The sequence below is a fragment of the Falco biarmicus genome, chromosome 2, assembly GCF_023638135.1.
Source record: "Falco biarmicus isolate bFalBia1 chromosome 2, bFalBia1.pri, whole genome shotgun sequence".
Lineage (NCBI taxonomy): Eukaryota > Metazoa > Chordata > Aves > Falconiformes > Falconidae > Falco > Falco biarmicus.
The window spans coordinates 46,471,948-46,492,626 of NC_079289.1; the positions used below are offsets into that span (position 1 = coordinate 46,471,948).

At 42.8% G+C, this 20,679-nt stretch overlaps 1 protein-coding gene across 1 annotated transcript; it reads right to left on the reverse strand.

Annotated features, from left to right (window-relative positions):
• Nucleotides 1-2,231: 2,231 nt before the first annotated feature.
• Nucleotides 2,232-18,424, reverse strand: EDNRB (endothelin receptor type B). The gene is made up of 8 exons (XM_056328351.1): nucleotides 18,174-18,424; nucleotides 17,396-17,923; nucleotides 8,860-8,972; nucleotides 8,487-8,691; nucleotides 7,992-8,141; nucleotides 6,882-7,015; nucleotides 6,214-6,322; nucleotides 2,232-4,679 (listed from the first exon to the last, which is right to left on the reverse strand). Exons 2-8 carry the CDS (start codon nucleotides 17,867-17,869, stop codon nucleotides 4,548-4,550), a joined length of 1,317 nt encoding a protein of 438 aa, XP_056184326.1. The 5' UTR covers nucleotides 17,870-17,923; nucleotides 18,174-18,424; the 3' UTR covers nucleotides 2,232-4,547.
• Between the last annotated feature and the right edge of the window lie 2,255 nt (nucleotides 18,425-20,679).

Sequence of the window (20,679 nt, forward strand, 5' to 3'; positions counted from 1 at the left end):
ACACAGTGGCCCAACCAGCAGGCTGCAGGAAAGCACACCTTCCTCTATGAGTGGACCCCATAGAGTGAACCACCCTATGGACCAGACCTGGCCACAGGTTGCCTGTTGGACCATCCTGCTCCACCAATACCAGAATGCCAAGTCTACCCTTCTCAAGAGTGATTAGAGTGAGTCAGTCTTTGACGAACATAAGCTACATGTATATCCACGTCGCTATGGATGTTCAAGTGTATTTAGAAAACTGACAACAAGCTGCAGTTAATCCCCTCAAAGGAAGAGCCAAGACTGCAGTAGATAAAACTGTGGATGGAACCAGTAGTTAGCGAAGCGAACCGTGGCAAGGACGTCAGTTAGCCGGGCTGTGAAGACTATGGCCTACCTGTAGAAAGCTGCAGAATCATATTAGAAATATGCAAAAAATGCTTCTTCATAATGAGTGGTTGGTGAAGACTTTGGACTGTAGCATAAGATGAAGGGAAAGAAAGCGAAGAGGCCATGAGAGATACTAAACAGAACATGTACTTGCAAGGGATGTCATCTCTACAGGTGCTTCTGTTCCAGGCACAGGAAGCTTGAAACTATGTACTAAAGGTCCTGGGACCATAAAAAAGTGACAAAGATGCAGCAGGACACCAATTTTTAATAGAAGGAAACCTAACTATTTGGAATAAAACAGCAGTAGCTGCAAACACATTTTGGGATGCACAGATACTGCAAGCATATAAAGTCATATATTTGACCAGCTACAGCATATTTAGTCTGATACTGTTTTTCACTGCTTTTAAGAACAGTAAATTGAAATATGCACAAAATTACACTGTCAGCATACAAAGAGATGATCGTTTTCATGAGGCATATTCCAGCAGAGTGCATGCACTTCTGAATTAACGCACCAAAAGTTTCATGCCTTTTATTTGTGATGTCCCTAACACAGGAGGATTTGTGACTATATATGGATGTGTAGAGAAGAGACTGCAACTGACATTTTGAGCAAAAACAAACAGAGCAAAGATAGGCATTACTGATTGCTCCAACAAACATCAGACAATTTTGCAATGCGTATAGCAAGGCTGAACTCTCTCCAGTTTTCAACTAGCTGTAGAAAACCATCCCACTCTAAAGCTTTCATCTTAGTTCTGAATTGGTTACTTCTTTTTTACATCACTGTCACTGTTTAACAATTACATGGGACCCCCCAGAAGAAAAAAGGTCAGACGTGTTTTTGTAATGCATCAAAATTACAAATGTTTTATTGGTAATTTAGTATGTTTACACTGTCCGAACCACAGAAGTTGCTATTTTAAGTGACCACAGAAAATGAAACATAGAACTATATTACACAGCTATACAGTTTTTAAAAATCCTTTTAACATTACCTCAGTACATACAACATTCTCTTGCTAAGCCAACCGTGTGTTGGCAAGAGCTGTTCAGACACTGAAATGCCACAGCTCATAGCAGATGTTCCATAACCATCAGATTTTGAGTTTGATTCTCTGAGGTGTAGTACCAGTGTATAGTTCAGTCCGCCCAGTCTGAAATAGCCTTTCCTAACTCCGAGAGCTGTGTGCCAGCAGAATTCAGAGCAGCTGGGGAAGCAAAATCTAACTACTATCTGAAGGCCAAAACACAGGGATACGATGTAGTTTCTTACAAGTTTATTTTTTTCATCTTGAGGCAGTACGTGTCAACTTTTCAGACCATTAAGACAGATAATTCTTATTTTGTCACACCACTCTGGGCAAGCATGTCAAAATTGAACTCCTATAAAGATGCATGTGCCTCTCTGCAGTTGTTCTGCTACCTGTGATCCCGTTTGAGACTTACAGAGCTTTAGACTAGCTGGTTTACCCCATGAGCTGATTTTATCCACTTTTCTTAACTTTTCTAAACAAGTCCTTTGTCAATAAAAAAAAAAAAAAAAGTACTTAGCTTTTTTTTATTCAGATAGCAAATGCCAGCTAGGTTTTTTTTAAGAGCTATGGCTGTGCCCTAATTCTGCTCCAACTGAACTGAATGGTTAAATATTCATCGATTTCAGTAAATGGAGGAACAGACCCTGTACTGAGTACTTTAGAAAATGTCTGTGTTGAGTATTAAGATATTTAATGTTAGCCAGAACTGTATAAGAGCAGAAGTTTTGAAAAATTTTATTACAGGAAATGAAAGCTTCAGTAAAAACACTGCTATGAAAAATACCGCAAAGAAGACAAAAAATGTGCTAATACATATATATTAACTCCCCAAAAGTGGGCAGTATATACGGTCTTTATTTGAAAAACCTAAATGTCTGACCTAGCAGGACTTGTCTTAACAAAGAGTTAGTCCAGGAAAAAACAAAAAATATGTTACACAATTGCCAATACAAAGCTATATTTTAAATAAAAATAACAGTAATATACATGTACAATATTGTAATGATATAACTTGATGAAAATAACACTGATCAGTATCAGACATAGGATTTAGCTGATTATCCACCCTGAAGAGATAAAATGCGTTTCACAGAAATAGACGCAGGTAGGGTGAAGTGAAGCGATATTCATGGCTTACCATGTGAAAGTTACGGTAAAAATGTAAAGAACAAAACTTTACATAGATTTATATTTAAAACAGTTCAAGCATTGTAGCAGTTGGGTGCACGTGCTACAGAAAGATGGTAACAGCAACCTAACAGTAGACACCACACACACTTGCACACATATTCCCACACACAAACACACATGTGCCCATGCTCAAATGCATGTGCATAGGTCCTCAGCTTGATTATACAAGCATATACTTACTAGCTTTTGATGGGGGCAACACCAGGAATGGGGTTCACCTCTCCTGTTTTTAGCTGTCTGCAAGGTAGCTGTAGCTACCTAAAGTCAGATGAGATGAAACCCATCTAAGGTAACATCAGCTGAGTATTTTAAGGAAAGCTGGTTTCATCCTAAGCATATTTAAGGCACTTTATTAAAAACTCTGAAGTTAATCAAGGCTGGGAAAAAAAGGTAAAAATCCTTACATGTGAAATTTGGAAATTTAAAAAGAAAAATTCCTGAGTTTTGATAAATATTTTCATTATAATAAAATACCATGCCTATAGAAAACGTCTTTTATAAAAGCATGTTACATGACATTTTTTCTTGAATGTCTCATGCCTTAGTGCATGAAATATGTTAATAAGTCTTTGGGGACATTGTAACAAATTAATAGGAAATGAAAAGCCAAAAAATGACCTGCCATGTATGTACAAAACATGTATTGCTCCTGGCAACACACATCATGTTTACTACAGGCGTCTTTATCTTTCTGTTTTCTTACAGGGTCCTGCCCATATTTTAATATTTTATAATTAATTACGCTTCTCTGACTATTTACAGAAGCAGAAACTAATCACACATCTTAAGCCCATAAATATGGAACTACAAAAGTAGAACATATTTTAAAACAGTATGAAGATGAGTATGCTACATAGTACTGTTCTCTAGAAGTACAGTTCATGAATTATTTTCTTTATGAATGTTTAAACGTAAATGAAAATAGAAGTTCAAATTTTCCCTCTGTTTTCCTTGGTTACATTTTTTTCCACCTGCTATTTCTAAAGGATCTTGCCCCAAGACAGTATTTGGATTGCAAAAAGAGTTGTAAATTGTTTCAAAACTATCTTGAGTAAAGAACCGTCAGACTTTTGAATGCCCACTGGTTACACTGGGTATAATCAATTCAGGTTCAGTTAAAAATATCTCATTTCCAGTACTAGCCACCATTTGCATGGTTATAATAGTATAGTGTTTGCTTTTGGTGTGTTTTTGCTGCCATTAAATGCAAATAACCTGGAAACGGTGAAATGGACCATACCCTAAGTGCAGCCAAATGCACTGAACGTGAACAGTGGTCACAGAACGGCATTTAGAGAGGCCTTGGGAGGTTCCTTCTAACAATAATAGGTTAAAAAAAAAAAAAAAACATTAGAGTGAAATATACTTTTGACTTGACTGCATCCTTTAATATTTTTATTAGCTACCTCTTATAACACACCTGATAAAAATTCTACTTTTTTACATTTAAACCTCTATTACAAAGTACTTAATGTTTTATTTTTAAAAAACCACAATAGTGATGGTGGTTAATCTGCTTTATAAAAGATAATACATTGAGTTATATATAATAATGGCTTTGATCCAATTAACATTATATTATACTGCTTGGTAATTACTGTGACTTCAGTTCCTACAACTGTTATAGCAAATACAAATGATAGTTTAATGTACAGGAAGTGGGGATAATTTAGAAGTGCTGATTCAGAAGTATTCAAGTGCTAACAATGACTTGTTCTTTCTACACTTTTCTTCATGTTCCATAAATGACACTTTTATAAATGGCTGTGATTTTCAACATGACAGAGTTTTGGGGCAATTATTTTTTTTTAATGTTCTTTTTTTTTGTGCAAACACAAACCTAGATTTTTCTAAACATTACCATCTCATTAAAAGTAATTGCCACTGTTACGTAAAAAGGCACCAGCATTAATGTAAGAGAATATACCTTTTATGCTTGTTTTATGAAGAGCTGTACTTGTTACTGGAACGGAAATTATCATATCCGTGATCATTAGCTTTGAACTTTAAACAGGACTGCCTTTCCTCCAGCGACAGCAGATCTTTGGATTGGCACCAGCAACACAAGCATGACTGTTAAAATAAAAGGAATAAACATTTTACATCATTTTGTTTTGCATATGTGGCAAAATGCACTGAAAAGCTGCCCTTCCTCAGTGGTACAGTAGGAAATGGCAAATGTGCAAGCTGCCATTTTGGGATTACAGAGTAAGCAAAGAAACAAGGTTAAGTTCTTCATTGCTCGGGTGGCCACTAACTACTGGGATGCCCCACTAGTAGCCCAAGTGCTGGAGGGCAGGAAGAGTTATATTGAGTTATAAATAATAATGGCCACACACATACCGCTTCCGAGTCTGGTCTGCAATTCTAAATGCATCTGAAAATAAAATTATGACTCCTTCCTCTGATAATCTTTCTTAGAAAAAATGTACGCACCGTAATCTGTACTTTCTAAGCTAGATGCTGCTATTGATGTTTTTTGAGGGCGAGAAATGAGAACTGAAGTAGGAGAATGGTGAAAACCTATATACAGTTCATAAATTTACTAGATGTACTGCAGACCTTTTGCTGATGCTACTGACTGGCCTTTGGGTGATGGAAGTCCATCTGGGATCCCGCACACCCACTTGTTTCCATGCTCAGGATGCTAGAGAACTATTCTGTGCTCTGAGCTCCAGTGACTCCTTCAGGGGGCCAGCAATGTCGACAGGGAAGAGGAGACAAGACACTAAGGCCTCTGCAACATGTGCTCTTCTCATGATTATGTGGGAAATCCCCCAGCGCTATGAGATGGAGAGCTGACTGGCTTCTGATGAGAAAATATTGCCAGTAAGGAATTTATACAGCCGGGCACTAGGCTTAGCAGTGGCCGATGGTTAAATGCTTGGCAAGAAAAGAAAAATCTAAGAATTTGTGGTAGACAATGTAAGAACCCTGATACAGTGTCTGAAGGCAGTAAGGGGGCACAAAACACCCAGATTTGGACATTTTCCCAGAAGACATGAGGGCTGACGGACTGATGGGCTGCAATCCACATGCAATCCAGAGCCTCAAATCCTGCATGGAGAATTAGTGCCCAGGACTATTCATTCAAACCAAGGCAAAACTATGATCAGGTCTAGGTCTTTCTCACAAAATGTTGGCATTCGAAAGGGATGAGTGGATACTTCTGCTCTCTCATTGTATGAACGCCTACCGATTTAAGCGCTCAGTCAGGACAGGGGACACAGGGTCAGCACTGTCCTGCTGGGTGGCAGAGGGTAAGGCTACGGGAATCTCTGCAGGGCAGTCCGAGTCTGCTCCGTCAGTGCTCTTGAAGTGGCTGGGTGCCAGCTCCGGTCAGGAAGTGATGCAGCACTGATTTTAGCATGCTGCCAAGAGGGTTTATCGTACGCCACTCTCTTTTGCTTTCTCTTTTTGTCCCTATGAATCCTTAATTCCTTTCTATGGAGCTTCAGCAGGAGAGGGAGAGAATGTCTACCACAACCCAGCTAAAATTTAAAGTAAAATATAACGACCATTTAAAACACTTTGTGAGTATTAAGGGATGAATTTTACTGCTTACATGATCTTTTAACTAGAGGAGCAGCTCCCAGCAGCCTCTTACCTTAAAGCAGTTTTGGAATCTTTTGCTCACCAAATACAGAGCTATTGGATTGATGCAGGAATTCAGCGAAGCCATGTTAATACCAATGTAGTCCATCACAAGAAAAAAGCTGTGTGGAAATTAAAGGGAGACAGTTGTCATTTTCTCTGAAAAGGCTTAGTAGAGGTTCACAGCAATGAAAATTGGACTCAGCTTCATTCAACCAAGACTAACTGTTGAATGTCACAGTAAAGGGGCTTGTATCAACGGGATTAACTCATGGAGGTATCAGTCGTGCTCAAAAGTAACATTTGAATCAGTAGACCACTCTCATGAAAGTAATTTCAGAAGATGCAATCATCTTAAATTGTGGAACTAAACATTCACAAGATTTTCTTCACATATTTAATCCTAGCTGTTCTGTTGAGAGGGAAAACAAGGACAGAAATTCCCCCTCCAGCCTCGTAACCTCACAAGAGAGTAGGACAGTCCCAAAAGGGATCAGGAGGAAGACAGGGCAAAAGGAGATTCCATTTTCTGACTCTGCTAGTGGAGTGAACCCAGAGTGTCCTGGATGGAGAAGCAGGGAGAATGGTCAGACACACTGAGTAAGCTAGCTCATTAGAAAATCCAAATATGCTTATGGAGATTGTCAGCAGCACACAGGCATTTTATTTTTGCAGTCTTACCTTAAAAGTTCACATCTGTTGGGGTCCTTCTGATCATAAATAGTGAGTTTCAATATTCTGCTTAGGTGAAGTGGGAGCCAACACAAAGCAAAAACAAGTACCAGACAGAACACGGTTTTGGCCACCTCACGTCTCTAAAGAAGAAAATTGGACAGAACAGTGTTATAGTTTCTGTCTCTCTCCCTCTCTCGGTTGTTGTCTTCTACTACCCAAATGTTTAACCAACAAAATAAACACCCTGCCAAAATAGGGAGTTACAAGAACACCAAATACCTTATTTTCTTGGGAAATCTTTTCTACTGTTTTAGATTGTGTTGCACTGATTCTTTGTATCTCTAATTTTAAAAAGTATGAGTAATAGTATGAAAAACCAAGGACACGAAAAGAGTCATTTACATTAAAATGAAGAACATATTAATCTCTCCCTTCACTTTCCAATACCAGCTTGTTTTCAATTGCATTTTCTTGTGCTTCAATCTCAGGTCTTATTTTAAATGTCCCAAGAGATTTCAATTACAAAGATGTAAGAGGAAAGGGGCAAAAATATACGTTATAGTACAAATTTAGTTTAATTCTAGTGACATATGATGTTTGCATCTGGTGCACTACTAACTTGGAATGTATTCTGGAATGCGTTTTGTTCTGTTAACATATACTGCTAACCTCACTACAGTTCAGCATGAAATTGCTTCAAATTTTATAGCGCCAACTTCTAGATAACAAAATATTACAAAAATTCCAGCGCTCATTATTGTAAAGAAATAAAAACCATAAAACCTGAAGGATTAACACCAAACAAGAAAAACAGTTTTGTGCCTGTCAGTTAAAGTCTTTGGTTTCTGAAGGCTCTGATACATACATATATGCACACACACACCCACACCACACACACACCCACACACACACACCACACACACACACCACACACACACACCCCCCACACCCCCCACACACACACAAGTTCAGCAGCACCACTGCTAGGAAACTTCTTCTTACTCGTGATCTTGAAGTCATCATACAAGAACAGAATAATGATGTGGCAGTACATCAGTAAAGGTATTACTCTCATCTTCTCTACAGTCAGTGGAGTTACCAGGGATAAATTTTTACCTGCTTTAAGTGGTCATTTAAAGCAATCTGCATCCCGCTTTTCTTCCGTAACATCTCACAGGTCATAAGAGTATAGAAGAATGCTGTGATAGCCAGTGGCAAACAGAAGTAAAAGCTAAACAGCCACCAGTCTTTAGCTTGCTTGTAAAACTAGAAGGAAAACAAAAGCAAAAACATTTTTAAGAGTTGAATGCTGAGAATTTTGGAAAGTATGCTGTAACTAGTTGGTCAGTCTGCCCTGAAAAGCACCTCGATAAGGTGTACATTACAGGTGAGAAAACAGGACAAGACAGTAATATGCCCAAGGCCCACAAAAAGACAAAAGTTCCTGAAAACTCTTCTTTTTTAACGTATATACTTCAGAAATTTTTCAGTATTTCATCTGAAGAGTATATTCACCTTCATTCCATATACACTTGTGCACACTACAATCGACACAACACTGAGAAGATCCAAGGAACTCTTCCGGAGATTTTATAAATGTCAGTGTCTTACCATCATAAAGGATGTTTTCTGCATGGGGTGAAGCAGGCAGATTCTAAGATCCTTTCCTCTGTACTCCATCGTAATCATGTCAAATGCGATAGCTTCTGGAACAGCCAGTATCACTGATATAACCCAGATCAGTACAATTTCAACAGCAGTCCACTTCGGCACGCCAATTCCTTTAATGCGACTCCAAGAAGCAACTGCTCGGTACCTGAAGCAACAGCACATATTTGCAAATTAAAAATATGAGAAAACCCACCTGATTTAACTGGCTTAAACTCAGCTTATTTGTACTGTTTCAGCTGAGTGGCAAGGTGAATTTGAATCAATGCCTGTACTGAAAAGAAATTATAGAGTTTAATAAAAAAATGGTTCTCACCTATCTATACTGAGGGCACACAAACTCAACACTGTGATGCCCACTGATGCCTTCTGAATGAAGGGTACTAACTTGCACATTTCAACACCAAAGGGCCAGTCCTCTGCAAGCAGCTGTGAAAAGAAAACAACAATTAGAAATGGCCCATGTTTAAAAAATAATTCCCAAAGCTAAAACATGGACTTTTGTCTTGATTGTTTTTCTTTTCCACTGTGCAAAACTTAGGAAGAACCTTTTCACAAGGGAGTCTTCAAGGCATGTGTCCTAAAAACTAGGCAGCAGATTTACAGCCAGTCCCTAGTTGGGCAAGAACATGCATAAAGGCTCAGTCCCAGCTTAAGCCCTGCGAACTCCACTTGTTTTGCCTCTAACTTCACCACCTCCGTGGTTCTGGTAAAAAATGACTGAGCAGGTGAGGATTTCCTTTGTCACTGCTTTACCTGCCTTGAGGTTTCACTGTTTTTCTTACATGTTCCAAGTAACTCTCAATTTACTAGAAATACAGAAGATTACTTAAGGTTTATCAGAACAGGGGCAAAGTCAGTAAGTGCACATCTGCGGTGGGGTTAATCTGAAGTTCGGGTGTCCAGGATCCTCAGATGAGAAGTCAGACAACCCCAGCGAGAAATTTATCCCGTAGTTTTTAGCTCACCATCCAATAAAAAAGCAGGGACCCACCAGACACTCAGGGAGCCATAACAGCTGAATGTTTTGCAGCAGATAAGGACAGATCAGATTAATCCCTCACTGAAGATCTTTAATGACCACTTTTCCTATGATTCTATATTACAATACCGAAAGGTCTATCTGCACGATCAGTATACCTATACATGCTATGGAATAAAGAAAACGGCACAATGAACTTCAGATTGGTTCAGCTGTGCTTTAGGTCATACACTTTACTGGAAATCTTCTGTCAAATCCCCAGTGGTACATTTCAGCAGATTTAGGGGACAAGACTCACTGGACACAGAAAGCACCTTCTTCACAGCTGACACTATGAACTGTAGCTTCAGTTCAGAAACATTTAATCTTTGTGTGCTGTTAAGAGCTGCTCTAATGGCTCAAATACACGACAGCAGCAGCCAAATCTTCCAGTTCATCATAAAAACAAGACTCTCCAGAACAGAGGTTATGCCAAGAAATAGTCACAATTGTTATATACAAAAGTAAACTTTCTGAGTTTCTGTAATTAGTTACATTATCTAAGCCCATCTCTGTTTTTCATAACTTTCTTCAAATGAGGCCTTTGGATCTGTCGCAGACATAGGGCTACAAAATATAAAAGGAGTGGAAAGCAGAACGATAACTACCCAAAAGAGTTTGCAATATCTCTCCCATGACTCGGGTCTCCTCAGACATCTCATTTAACAGGGATGTGAGAAAAGAAGTAGATCATCATACTGTATAGATTCTGCTGGGGACCAAAATGATTGAAGACGGCCACAGAGTTGCCTGCTCACGTTGGTTTGGCTCAGCAAAGTCCTTAAGCACACATACATGTGCTTCCAAGTATAAACAGCTATATGATCCACAACAGTTGTTGAAAAGCCCTGACACAATTTAAGTATCACTTTATTTTAACACAAAGGAAGTTAAGTACATTTTGCGACTATGTGCTTTTGGAAATCCCCATGAAGTGCCCACCAGTAGTTTCAGACACCAGAACACCTTCAAAAATCTGCTTTAGTCCTGTGGTGAAATGGGGTCTTTAAAAAAACAGCAGTAACTGGAACATGGTCCAGCTTTGATCTATTTCTTCAGTGATCTACTTAAGTAAGACAAAGAGTATAATGCTTCTGCAGAAATGAAGCAGAAAGATAAATTGTAAGGAATTATGTTTCTTGAGAATTTTATGGAAAGTAATAAAACAGAGGAAGTAGGGATGAGGTTGTAATAACCATACAGTATCTTTTGCTTATGCGATGTGGGAAAATAACTCAGTCTGTAATTAAAGTATTTTCAGTAAAGCCTCTCCCCAAGACTTCTCTTGAATTGCTGTTAAGGGGGTGATAGTAACAAACTACTATTAAAATTGCACTGTGAATAATTACAGGTGTTGTAAATGTACACTCCTCAGTATCAACTGACACCTGGACTAATTTAATTTGTATCAGTCAGCCAGTGAACCTCCAGCCTACCACACCTAGTTGCTATAGAAATCAAGGACTGGGTAGCAAGTACATTGCATACTTGTTTATAGTTATCTATTGTGTACTGTACACGCGTATATATGAAACCAGAGATGACTCATTAAAAAAGCACCTCAAAATTCAAGGGTGATTTTTTTTTCTTCATTTAAATAAAATTCAGAACTTTGGTCAGATTTCTCTTGGCAGTTTCTGTTGAAGACTTTTAGCTGCAACAAGCTGGTGTACGTGCATGACTTCCCTAAAATCACAATGGTTCAGCCACACACTGGAGATTTCCATGAACTAATACTTATCTCTCAGGTGCAGACAGTCACACCTGTGCCCCAAGCTGACTGGATTTGAGCCAGCTCCAGCTTGGGAGCCATATGGCTGGATTATAATGGGACTGCACATGAGTGAATGCGGCCTACTGAGAGAAACTGTGCACGATCTTGAGTTTAGCATAAAATCAAAATACTACTTGCATCCAGCCAGCTTAAATCAGGGGCAGAATGGACACACAGCTGCCTGCAATGGATTGGAAAAACATGGCCTTTATCTCTTGCAGCTGATGTATTGTGAAATTTGAGCATTTTAATGCATGAGTCACAAGATTCTCTATCACAGTACTGCAAGTGGTTAATGATATGCTTTGCAGCAAAAGCTTGAAAACATTAAGAAAGTAAAAGGAAAAAAGCAGAACGTTTCAACTGCTGAAATATGCTTCTTTGTTTTTCCTCAGTACTGCCATCTCCTCAAAACACTGCCTTAAAGTCCAGTGAAAATCCACTGTATTCAGAGCATCATATTTGCAGACAAGAGCAATGATTATTCTCAGCAAAGTATAGATGTAGTCTAATGCAATTTTGTATGGATAAAACGATTTTCTTATGATTCACAATAAGGTATCTGCACAAAGGCATCTGCCATTTTACAAATGACAAATGACTTAGAGCCATGAGATACTGCCAAGTGGCAGCAAAGAGAAAAATAATGTTGCGTTTTCATCAGCGCAATGCCAAGATAAGTCTACCATTGGCTGTATTCCGAGTGACCTTTTCCAATGTTTTACAGTCACTTACTTTACTTAGGCAAAGTTTTAACTGCTAAGCCACAGAACTGTGATGAAGATGAAATAGAACGAAAAGAAAGGCAACATATTACAGAATGAAGTGAAATCATACTTAAAAGAACCGGTACATCTGATCCACTCCTAGCCAACACTTTTCTCAGAACCAGACACAGATCTGAGCTGAAATTGATATGAACGCTGCACAGCTATGAAAGTAGTCCCATCCCAAGAGATGCTGTGACTCAGAGACACACCTGTGAAACACAATTCCTGCCCTGCTTCCTCTTGGTTGTGCAAGGACAGAAAGATGTTCATCATCTGCTGCTGGAATATACCAGCACACGAGCACGATCTGCTGCTTTCAGTGGCTCAGCGGCTGTGGCCACCAGCCAGAAGGTTAATGCCGCAGCTCCAACCCACTGCTGTTGACTTTCTGCAGTCAGGCATGAAGAAGTAGCAAAGCGCGCACTTGATTTACGTCAGCATCCCAGTCCCGAGCAAGGAATGCACAGGGAGCGCAGAGCAGGAACCTGTACTCCCTCCTAGCTGTGCGCTCACAGCAAGCCCCATCCACAGGAACGACAGGACTCAATTTTCATCATTATGAAATGCAGAGTTACGTGGGAAAACAGACACGCAACTGTACATCTAATTCAATGTATCTGTGAAATGACTGGCAGATTTTCACCCGATACTTTTAAGACAGGGAAGTCATGAAAGTATTTTTCAGTATTCCATAGGACCAAGTATTGTTCAAAACAGGAAATTTGCCCAGGAAATTAAGCTTATGGTCAGGGATAAGTCAGACAACATTACAAAACTTACTAATATTTAACAGCAATTACGATGTCAGGGTAGGCATCTTCCCTCTAGACAAGAAAATATATCCCGCTTCCTAGTTAGGCTAAGAATGTTTTACTAATCTATCCAATAAACATTGTAAATTTTAATATAAGGCATGAAATTAGTTTCTTTTCCTGTGTCTTTTAATAGTAATTCCTGCTTAGAAACCTCATTTTTTTAAAAACAACAACTTACTTAAGATCAAATAATATCATACAGACATCTTGAAAATGACAGAAACCTTATAATGTGTTGTCAAAGTAAAAGATTTCTGCAATTTCACAATCCCAGTGAAAAGACTGCGTGAAAAGTAATCATAAAGAAAGACGTGCTACTGTCAGATTCGGAAGCAAAAAAAACCAAACAAGACTCAAACTTGTTTTGACATTTGTCACATGCATCTTTTAAGTGAATGTATACATAACAAATGTATATGCAATGAAAAACTATTCTAAATTTACAAATCTATACTGACATCATGATGGAGATCCATCTTGAAAACTATGTGTGTACTTTTAACAACATAAAGACATTTCCAGTACCCCATGTATTTATTAGGCTTCAGGGTAGACTTGTTCCCACCTAACTACAGAACAAAGTTACCCACCATTGCCTGTAGAGTCTAGCCAGGTTCCTCCACTGGCTACTCAGATCTTTCCTAAGTGCCTATGAGCTGCATTAGTTGACCATAAAGGGTTCCTAAGCAAAACAGACTTCTATAGCTTAATATGGTCAGAAACAAATCAACTCTGTGTAAACAATTCTGAGATTAACTTTGTAAAACCTCCAGTAAGTGGTTCAGATGTTGAAAGAAAGGAAATAATGGAATTCTCCCAATAAAATGGCTGTTATCTTTAACATCAGACAGAGCAGTGTAATATGGAATAACAAACACCTTGACTTTTTTTGAAAGTTAGGAAAAGATTGGCTTTATGATGCATGATGCATGCCCTGAAGGTGCTTGCATTACAAGAGTCAGTAAGGCCATCACAGACATTTCCATGGAAATAACTGCCTTTTTTAGAGCACAGCCGGATTAACAAAGGGGCCAGTTTGTGTCTGCACTGGATGCACGGTCCTGAATCTGGTCTTTCTTATATTATATAATGTTAACTATATTTTTTATGTAATCCCCAAAACATAATACTGAAAAAAATCACTGCCTACAAAGCTGACTTTGGCGTTCAGTCATCTGCTTGGATAAAGTCCAGTTTTTATTCCTCCCCTGGATTTTTTTTTCTCTGCTCTTCCATTGTGTTCTGAGATGAAGGAACCTGTGGCAGTATTTCCCAGATACATATTCTTCCTCAGTCATTTGTGTCATAGCAAGTTGATAGAGTCCAGAAAACCACACAAGAGTGTACAGAGGATAGGCTGTTCCTCCTGTTACAAATCCATTAGAACATGACAATAAATTGGATTTAACATTAAGAGAACACTAAAAAACAAGAGAGAGGGGTGTTGTCTATATATCATTAGAGAAAGCATGTTTTATATTATTTGATTATGGTTTTTTTTAAGTCTATGTTTCTAATTCATTACACATACAATCATGAGAAGTAAAGCTAACATAATTTTAGAATTGCTAATCCTGATGTTGTTTTGGTGTCTTACACGTGGGAGTTACCAACTGAAACTAAGCGTAAGCCTTCCAGAACTGCAGACCTGTATTGTCAGGAGTACAAGCTGCCACTGTCCTGCCTTCCAAAGATTAAGTGCAGAGAAGGACATAAAAAGCTCACTACTGAGCTGTCTACCTACTCTATCCTTCTGCTCCTCATGGCCACACCTTTAATTGCTGCTTGCATCCTCAAATTAACAAAGACATGCTTGCTTACAGCTATTTAGTGAAGCAGCTGACCAGGCATAGGACCACCCTCACGTCCAATCAGTAGCAATTCTGCAAACTATACACCCTGCCACAACCATTTTGTACTGCTGAATTGTCTCTAATTCCCACTCCGCAGTATGGGGGTATGGCCAAAGCCAGATTGTTTACCAGGACCCTGAACACCAGGAAGGTCTTCCAGCTTCTGTATGCTGGAACTGAACACCCCTCAAGCCCTCATTTCATACCGTTTCCTGACTGTGTGACAGATTCCAATACTTTCCATTTTCTACCGAATGTATTGATTCATACTCAAATTTATCAAGTGCAATGGACTAATTAGCATCTTATACATTGGACTGCATTTGCCTCACAATCTAGGTAACACCTGCTTTTCTTTAGATACCCTGGATTTTTTCATTTGTGCATTTTTTCAGCTACTTACATATTCACATAACATAAATAGATGCACAGGCTATCTTTTGCAGTTATCACTTTTAATGCCTAATAAAATGCTGCTCCTAGTGTGAATTCTGAGTTCTCCCTTATGGGTCTGTCTGGAAAGCATTCACGGACACTTTCACACTTTCTACCACAAGTGTTGTTGAGTAAACTGCTGGCATTTTTTTAAGATTACAAATTCTTTCACACTTTTTCATGCAGCTGCCTAACTGAGGATCTGGTAGCAATTCTGAAGATCTGTTTCATCCAGTTTTAAATTGTTTCAAATTGCCAGTTACAACTGTAAAGTATACTTGATTTACAAACCAAGCCTTTGCTAGCCTTTGTCCTCCCGTACTGCTGGGTGATTATAGCCAGCTTTTGCCTGCATTACTGCATTCTCCCTCTGCGGGTGGAATTAAATGGGATGCAGAGTTCACAAAAAGTTATCATCAACGCAAACTGCACTCAAACTTTTAATTTTGATGAAATAAACACCATATCTAATATTTGTTTTGCTGGTTTTTTTAACTTACATTTACTTAAAAGCCCTGTTTTAAAACAGCAAGTAAGTATTTCACTCACTATTTTAAGGGATGATATAAATTTAATATGGGCTCTTCAGAAAGATGAGTAGCTGTGTGAGAGACATAGCACCTGAGAGCTATTGCTTAGCTCCTAGATTATCAATAGTAGAATAAAAATCCTGGATTTGCAGGTGGTATAATATTTATCAGTTTGCAATCTGACCTTTTATTCCTCCCACTCCAACCTACTCATAATGATACAATTGATGTTATTCAATCAGGGTAAGGGCTGTACTATATTATTGTATCTTATCATTAATTTACTTTTGAAATAGTTTCATTGGATTGCAAAGTCTTGTACTGAGCAGCTGTTATTGGATTAATCTTTTTGATTTTTATGAGAACAGATAAAAAAAGCCCAATACCTTCTTTTACAAAAATACCGTTTTTTCAAGCATTTAAAGTATCTCTTTTTCAGATGAGTACATATCTCTCACAAGAGCTACCATAAACGTATTGTATGGAGAATACTGAAACTCCAAATCAAAGAACTCTCGTGCAAGTCAAATTATCCAGCTCATCAATTTAACACAGTCATGATGCTTCCTGCTTCCTAACACTTTAACACTTCAAACAAGAAAGATACAGGATTCTCTCATTTCTGCAGCTTCTGGGCGTAATCACTTACGGATACGGAAGACTAAATTCAAAACCCATCTCTTTAGCGTGGTCTTCCAAAGCTAAAGCAATAAACCCCCGCGTTTAAAAACATGCCTGTGAAGCAAGGAGAAGATGATAGATGAAGGCTCTGGTGTTCACTTTATGCACTAACTGATGGGTGCTCAGGGACCCTGACTGTCACCTTCCAAGGCAGCAGGCGCCTTGTTACTTTCAGCACCCTGCCCAAGAGTGCCGATCGGAACTAGAGGCTGGATCCAACTGCCCAGCGAATTCTTGAAGGGCAAAGGGACCGCACCAGCTGGGCAGACACGAGGCCGTAACCCCTTCCGTGGAAGCCTCACCACGCCGACGGGCAGCGCAAAGCCTGTGCCGACGCTGCAGGCGCGGCTCGCCCCCGCCGGCACGGGGAGCGGGTGCGCAACTCGGCGTCCCGCCGCACGACCGCGCAGCCTGCGAGGGCTGATGCCGCTCGCTCAGTTCAACGGTCTTGGCTCCTCCTGAACAGCGACCACACGGGCCCGTGTCACGTTTTATGGCCGCTCCGGCCCCGCTGCGGCGGAGGACCCGCGCGGTACCCACGGGCGGGGGTCCGCTGTGCCTCCCCTCCATCCCTCTGGGAAAAGGTGGGAAGCGGCAAATCCACCGCGTGTTTCTCTATCGCCCGTATTGCCGTTATCCCTGGGACAGCACCTGTTTCCAGGTGCCTTACGGGGGCTGGCCACCTCCACCTCTGCTCCATTCCCAGCCCGGAGCGCGGAGAGGGCTGGGACCGGGGCGCCAAGAGCGTGCCGCTGGGGACAACGGGGACAACAAGGACAAGGTCTGAGCGGAATGTCGCCTGCCGGCGGGTTTGCTGCCATGGGGTGAAGCCCCCGGTGTCTGCCGGGCAGGGACGGGGCGCGTTTCCCCGCAGCACCCGCGGCGGAGCCGGCTGTCGGCCGGGAGCCGGCGGGCAGCACCGGAAAGAGCCCGCCGACCACCCGCGCCCGCCCCCGGCCCCGGCCCCCCTCACCTTGTAGACGTTGATGGGGATGTCGATGATGATGTGGAGCAGGTCGCCCAGGGCCAGGCTGGCGATCAGGATGTTGGGACCGTTCCTCATGCACTTGTTCTTGTAGATGATCCGCAGCAGCGTGGAGTTGCCGATGATGCCCAGGACGAAGACGAGGCAGGACACCACCGTGTTGATGTACTTGAAAGTCTCCTTGATCTCCGTCTGCCCCGTGCACATGGGCGGCGAGGCCGAGCGCGGCCGCCCGCCGGCCGCCCCCCCGCCCTTGGGCAGCGCGGCCGGACGGGAGGCGTTGGGCTCGGCGCCCCGTAGCGCGGGGGTCCCGGCCGTGGCGGGGGCGGCGTCGGCCGCTGCCGGCGGGCCCTGCTGGCCCGGGCCCGGCGGGCGCAGGGAGCCGTGGCCCTCGGCGGCGGCGCGGCAGCTGAGGAGCAGGAGCAGGAAGGCGGGCAGCCGCCGCGGCCGGGCGGCGGGCATGGCGCTGCGACACGGCCGATCCCCCGCCGGGCGCCCGCCGCCGTCAGCGCCGACCTGCGCGGAGAGAGGGGTCAGCGCGTCAGCTGTGGGGACACCGCGCCCTGCCGGCCGCCGCCGCTCCCGCCGCCCGGCGACGGAGCCGGGGCGCTGCCTGCCGCCGGACGGGGACGGGCGGCGGGGCGGCCGGCGGAGCAGCGCCGGGACGAAAACCTGCGCGGCGGCCGGGGCCGGAGGTCCCCTCAGACCGGACCTGCGAGGCGTCGCCCCCGCTGCCCGCCGCGCAGAGCGCGCCTCTCGCCCTCACCTCGCCCAGCGAAGCCGAGCCGGTGCTCCCCGCCCGCCGCCTGCGGGGCTCTGCCTGCCGAGCGAGGGAAACGCGCTCCGCCGGTCGCCGCGCTCCGCGCCCCGGCTGGCTGCCCCCTCCCGGGGCCGGCTGCCGCCGCTGGCCGGCGATGGGCGCCCCGGGCCGCGGAGGCGGGAGGAACGGGCGCCTGCGGCGGGACCCGGCGGCCGTCAGCCGCGCACCAAACCCCGTGGCTAAAGCCGCGCCAGCGGCGCCGGGCCCCCCCCTTTTCTAAAACATTCAACCGCATCTGGCCCATCAGTCACGGCCAGACCCCACCCGCGCCCTCCTCCCCCCGCCCCGCCGCCCAGCCCGGCCCAGCCCCTCCGCCCGCCGCAGTCCGCCGGTGCCCCCCGCCGCGGCGCTGCGAGCCCGGCCCCCGCCCGGCCATCTGCCCCGCCACCTGCCCGCTGCGGGTTGGCTGCGGCAGCCTCGGGAAGTCATTCGGCGGGGTGTGAAACAGTTTTCTCGGACCAGAAGGGCTGTTAGCAAGAGGGTTTGGCGCTGTTAGAGGTCGCCTGCCGGGAGGAAGAGGGCTTTCCCAGCTCTCCTCTCCGAGAGGCGCTCCCCGCCGGTGGGCACGGGGCTATCCCCGCAGCCAGCCCCTGCCCGCCCCCCGCACACGTGCTGGAGAAGCTGCTTGCGCAGCACCGACGAGATCAGTTGCACGTTTTAAAGCGCTTCGCAAACCGGGGTGCTTTGGGCACTCTTTTTGCTGTCAGAAAGTGTATTCTGCCTGTTGCGGCGTTGCAGCGCTCCGGCTCGGTGACCTGGGTGCCGCCTTGGGCAGCCTTGGCCATGCATCTGATCTCAGCCAGCTCCTTCCAGCCCTTGCGCCCTTCGGTGAAGGTTAAAGGAAGGAGCAAGGAGATTTGCACAGGATTCTGTGGAGACCAGGAACAGCCTTTGAGGGTCGGAAACAATTGCACGTCTAACTGAAAAGAGTTGAATTTAAAGCTGTTTTACAGCATCTCTACGGACATCTCCCTGATCTTTATTTTAAACCATGCTGGAAGCTAAATCATATGCAGAACAGGAATGTATAAATGTTTCGTTACAGAACTGACCCGCTCACCTATGTTATTGAAATACCCGTAGGGGCAAACACTGAAAACCAAACCATTCTTTCAAAAATTGGTCGTCTGATCCATCTCATCTTTCCAGCATCTCCTGCTAATGTCTTGAGCTACTGTAGCAGACAGCCTTTTCTCGTCCTCATTTAGCTTCCTCTTCACATCTCCATCTTTGTTTAAAAGTCTGCTGTATCAAGCACCTTTCCCATTTAATCATTCTTGATCCATTTCCTAATGTAGCCGGCACACTCGGTTTTCTTCCCCATTTTATATTGCAGTGTTTGTGAAAGGCACCACAGTCACTTCTGTGTGAAGGTAGCTGGAGGTTCATTGCACTCCAGTCGGACAACTGAATTTTTCAGGTTCAGGCTTTTCCAGATCATGTTTTGCAGCAGGAGTCCTTTGGCAGCACCAGGACCAATCCCTCTCCCAATGACAATAGTGTTAACATTGAATTAACCCTATAGTATTCTGAGCCCTGGGGACTTAAATGAAGTTTTTTCAGTTTTCACTTCTGCATTTTCTCAGTTTCCAATTCAGCAATCTGGAAGTGAACAGTGTTGTGCTAAAAGCAGTACTGATTTTTTATTAGAAACTCTTGCAAATTAACACAGCATTAACTTTTAGCTTGAAATGCTTTTTACTTGCAAGGTTCTTGCTAAATCTCAAAGGCTTCTATGCTGATCCTGACCATCAAGAAACAGATTATGACTACACTGAGATATATTTGCTAACATTTTTGTTAGGGCAGTTCCACAAGATATGTTTGCTACTGTTGGGTAGCAAGACCATTGCTGCCACTTACTTCACCTTCAGAAGTTTTAGTAATAGAAATTTGGTTTCAGAAATTTTTAGCAACAGCACTAGTATATACAGAAGTCCGGGCAGCTGCTGCTACCTGAAGCACATTACTTTGTAGTATTGCACAAAATGGGTCTGCGTGTCAAAGCATCTAAGCTGTTTCTGGCTGCAACTAGCTAAATTTACCACCCTTTTTGTCCCTACTCTTCTTTTTCAGAGATTAGAGAAGTTAAAAAGAGCATACGCTGCAGTACAAGTCTGCTCTAATTAATGAAAAAGAAAAGGAAAACACAGTTTCAAAGAAATTTATGTGAGGGATAAGATAACACTGTATTAAAACACTGAGAACATAGTGGATAGCCTGGCAAATTAGCTGTAGCTTAAATGAAGAAGCAACTAATAAGGTTAATCTAGACTGCAACAAAGACAACAACCATCTGTAAATATAGTAGGCTGGTGCCCCTCTGCTAATTAAGCTATGAAATACATTCCTTACTGAACTGTATGGAATGCACAATATAAGATTACACAAATTGCTGCTAGTGTATCCAGATATATATTTTTCCTAGAAAGCAGAGGTATTTGTCCTGTGG

What these genes read in the sequence shown, in the direction of transcription:
- EDNRB (XM_056328351.1), bottom strand. Translation starts at nt 17,869, where the DNA reads ATGCCCGCCGCCCGGCCGCGGCGGCTGCCCGCCTTCCTGCTCCTGCTC. An exon ending in TGTGCCCTCAGTATAGATAG is followed by an intron (nt 8,692 to 8,859) that starts GTGAGAACCATT and finishes CTGTTGCTTCAG; the next exon opens with GTACCGAGCAGTTGCTTCTT. An exon ending in TAAATGACCACTTAAAGCAG is followed by an intron (nt 7,016 to 7,991) that starts GTAAAAATTTAT and finishes TTTCTTCTTTAG; the next exon opens with AGACGTGAGGTGGCCAAAAC.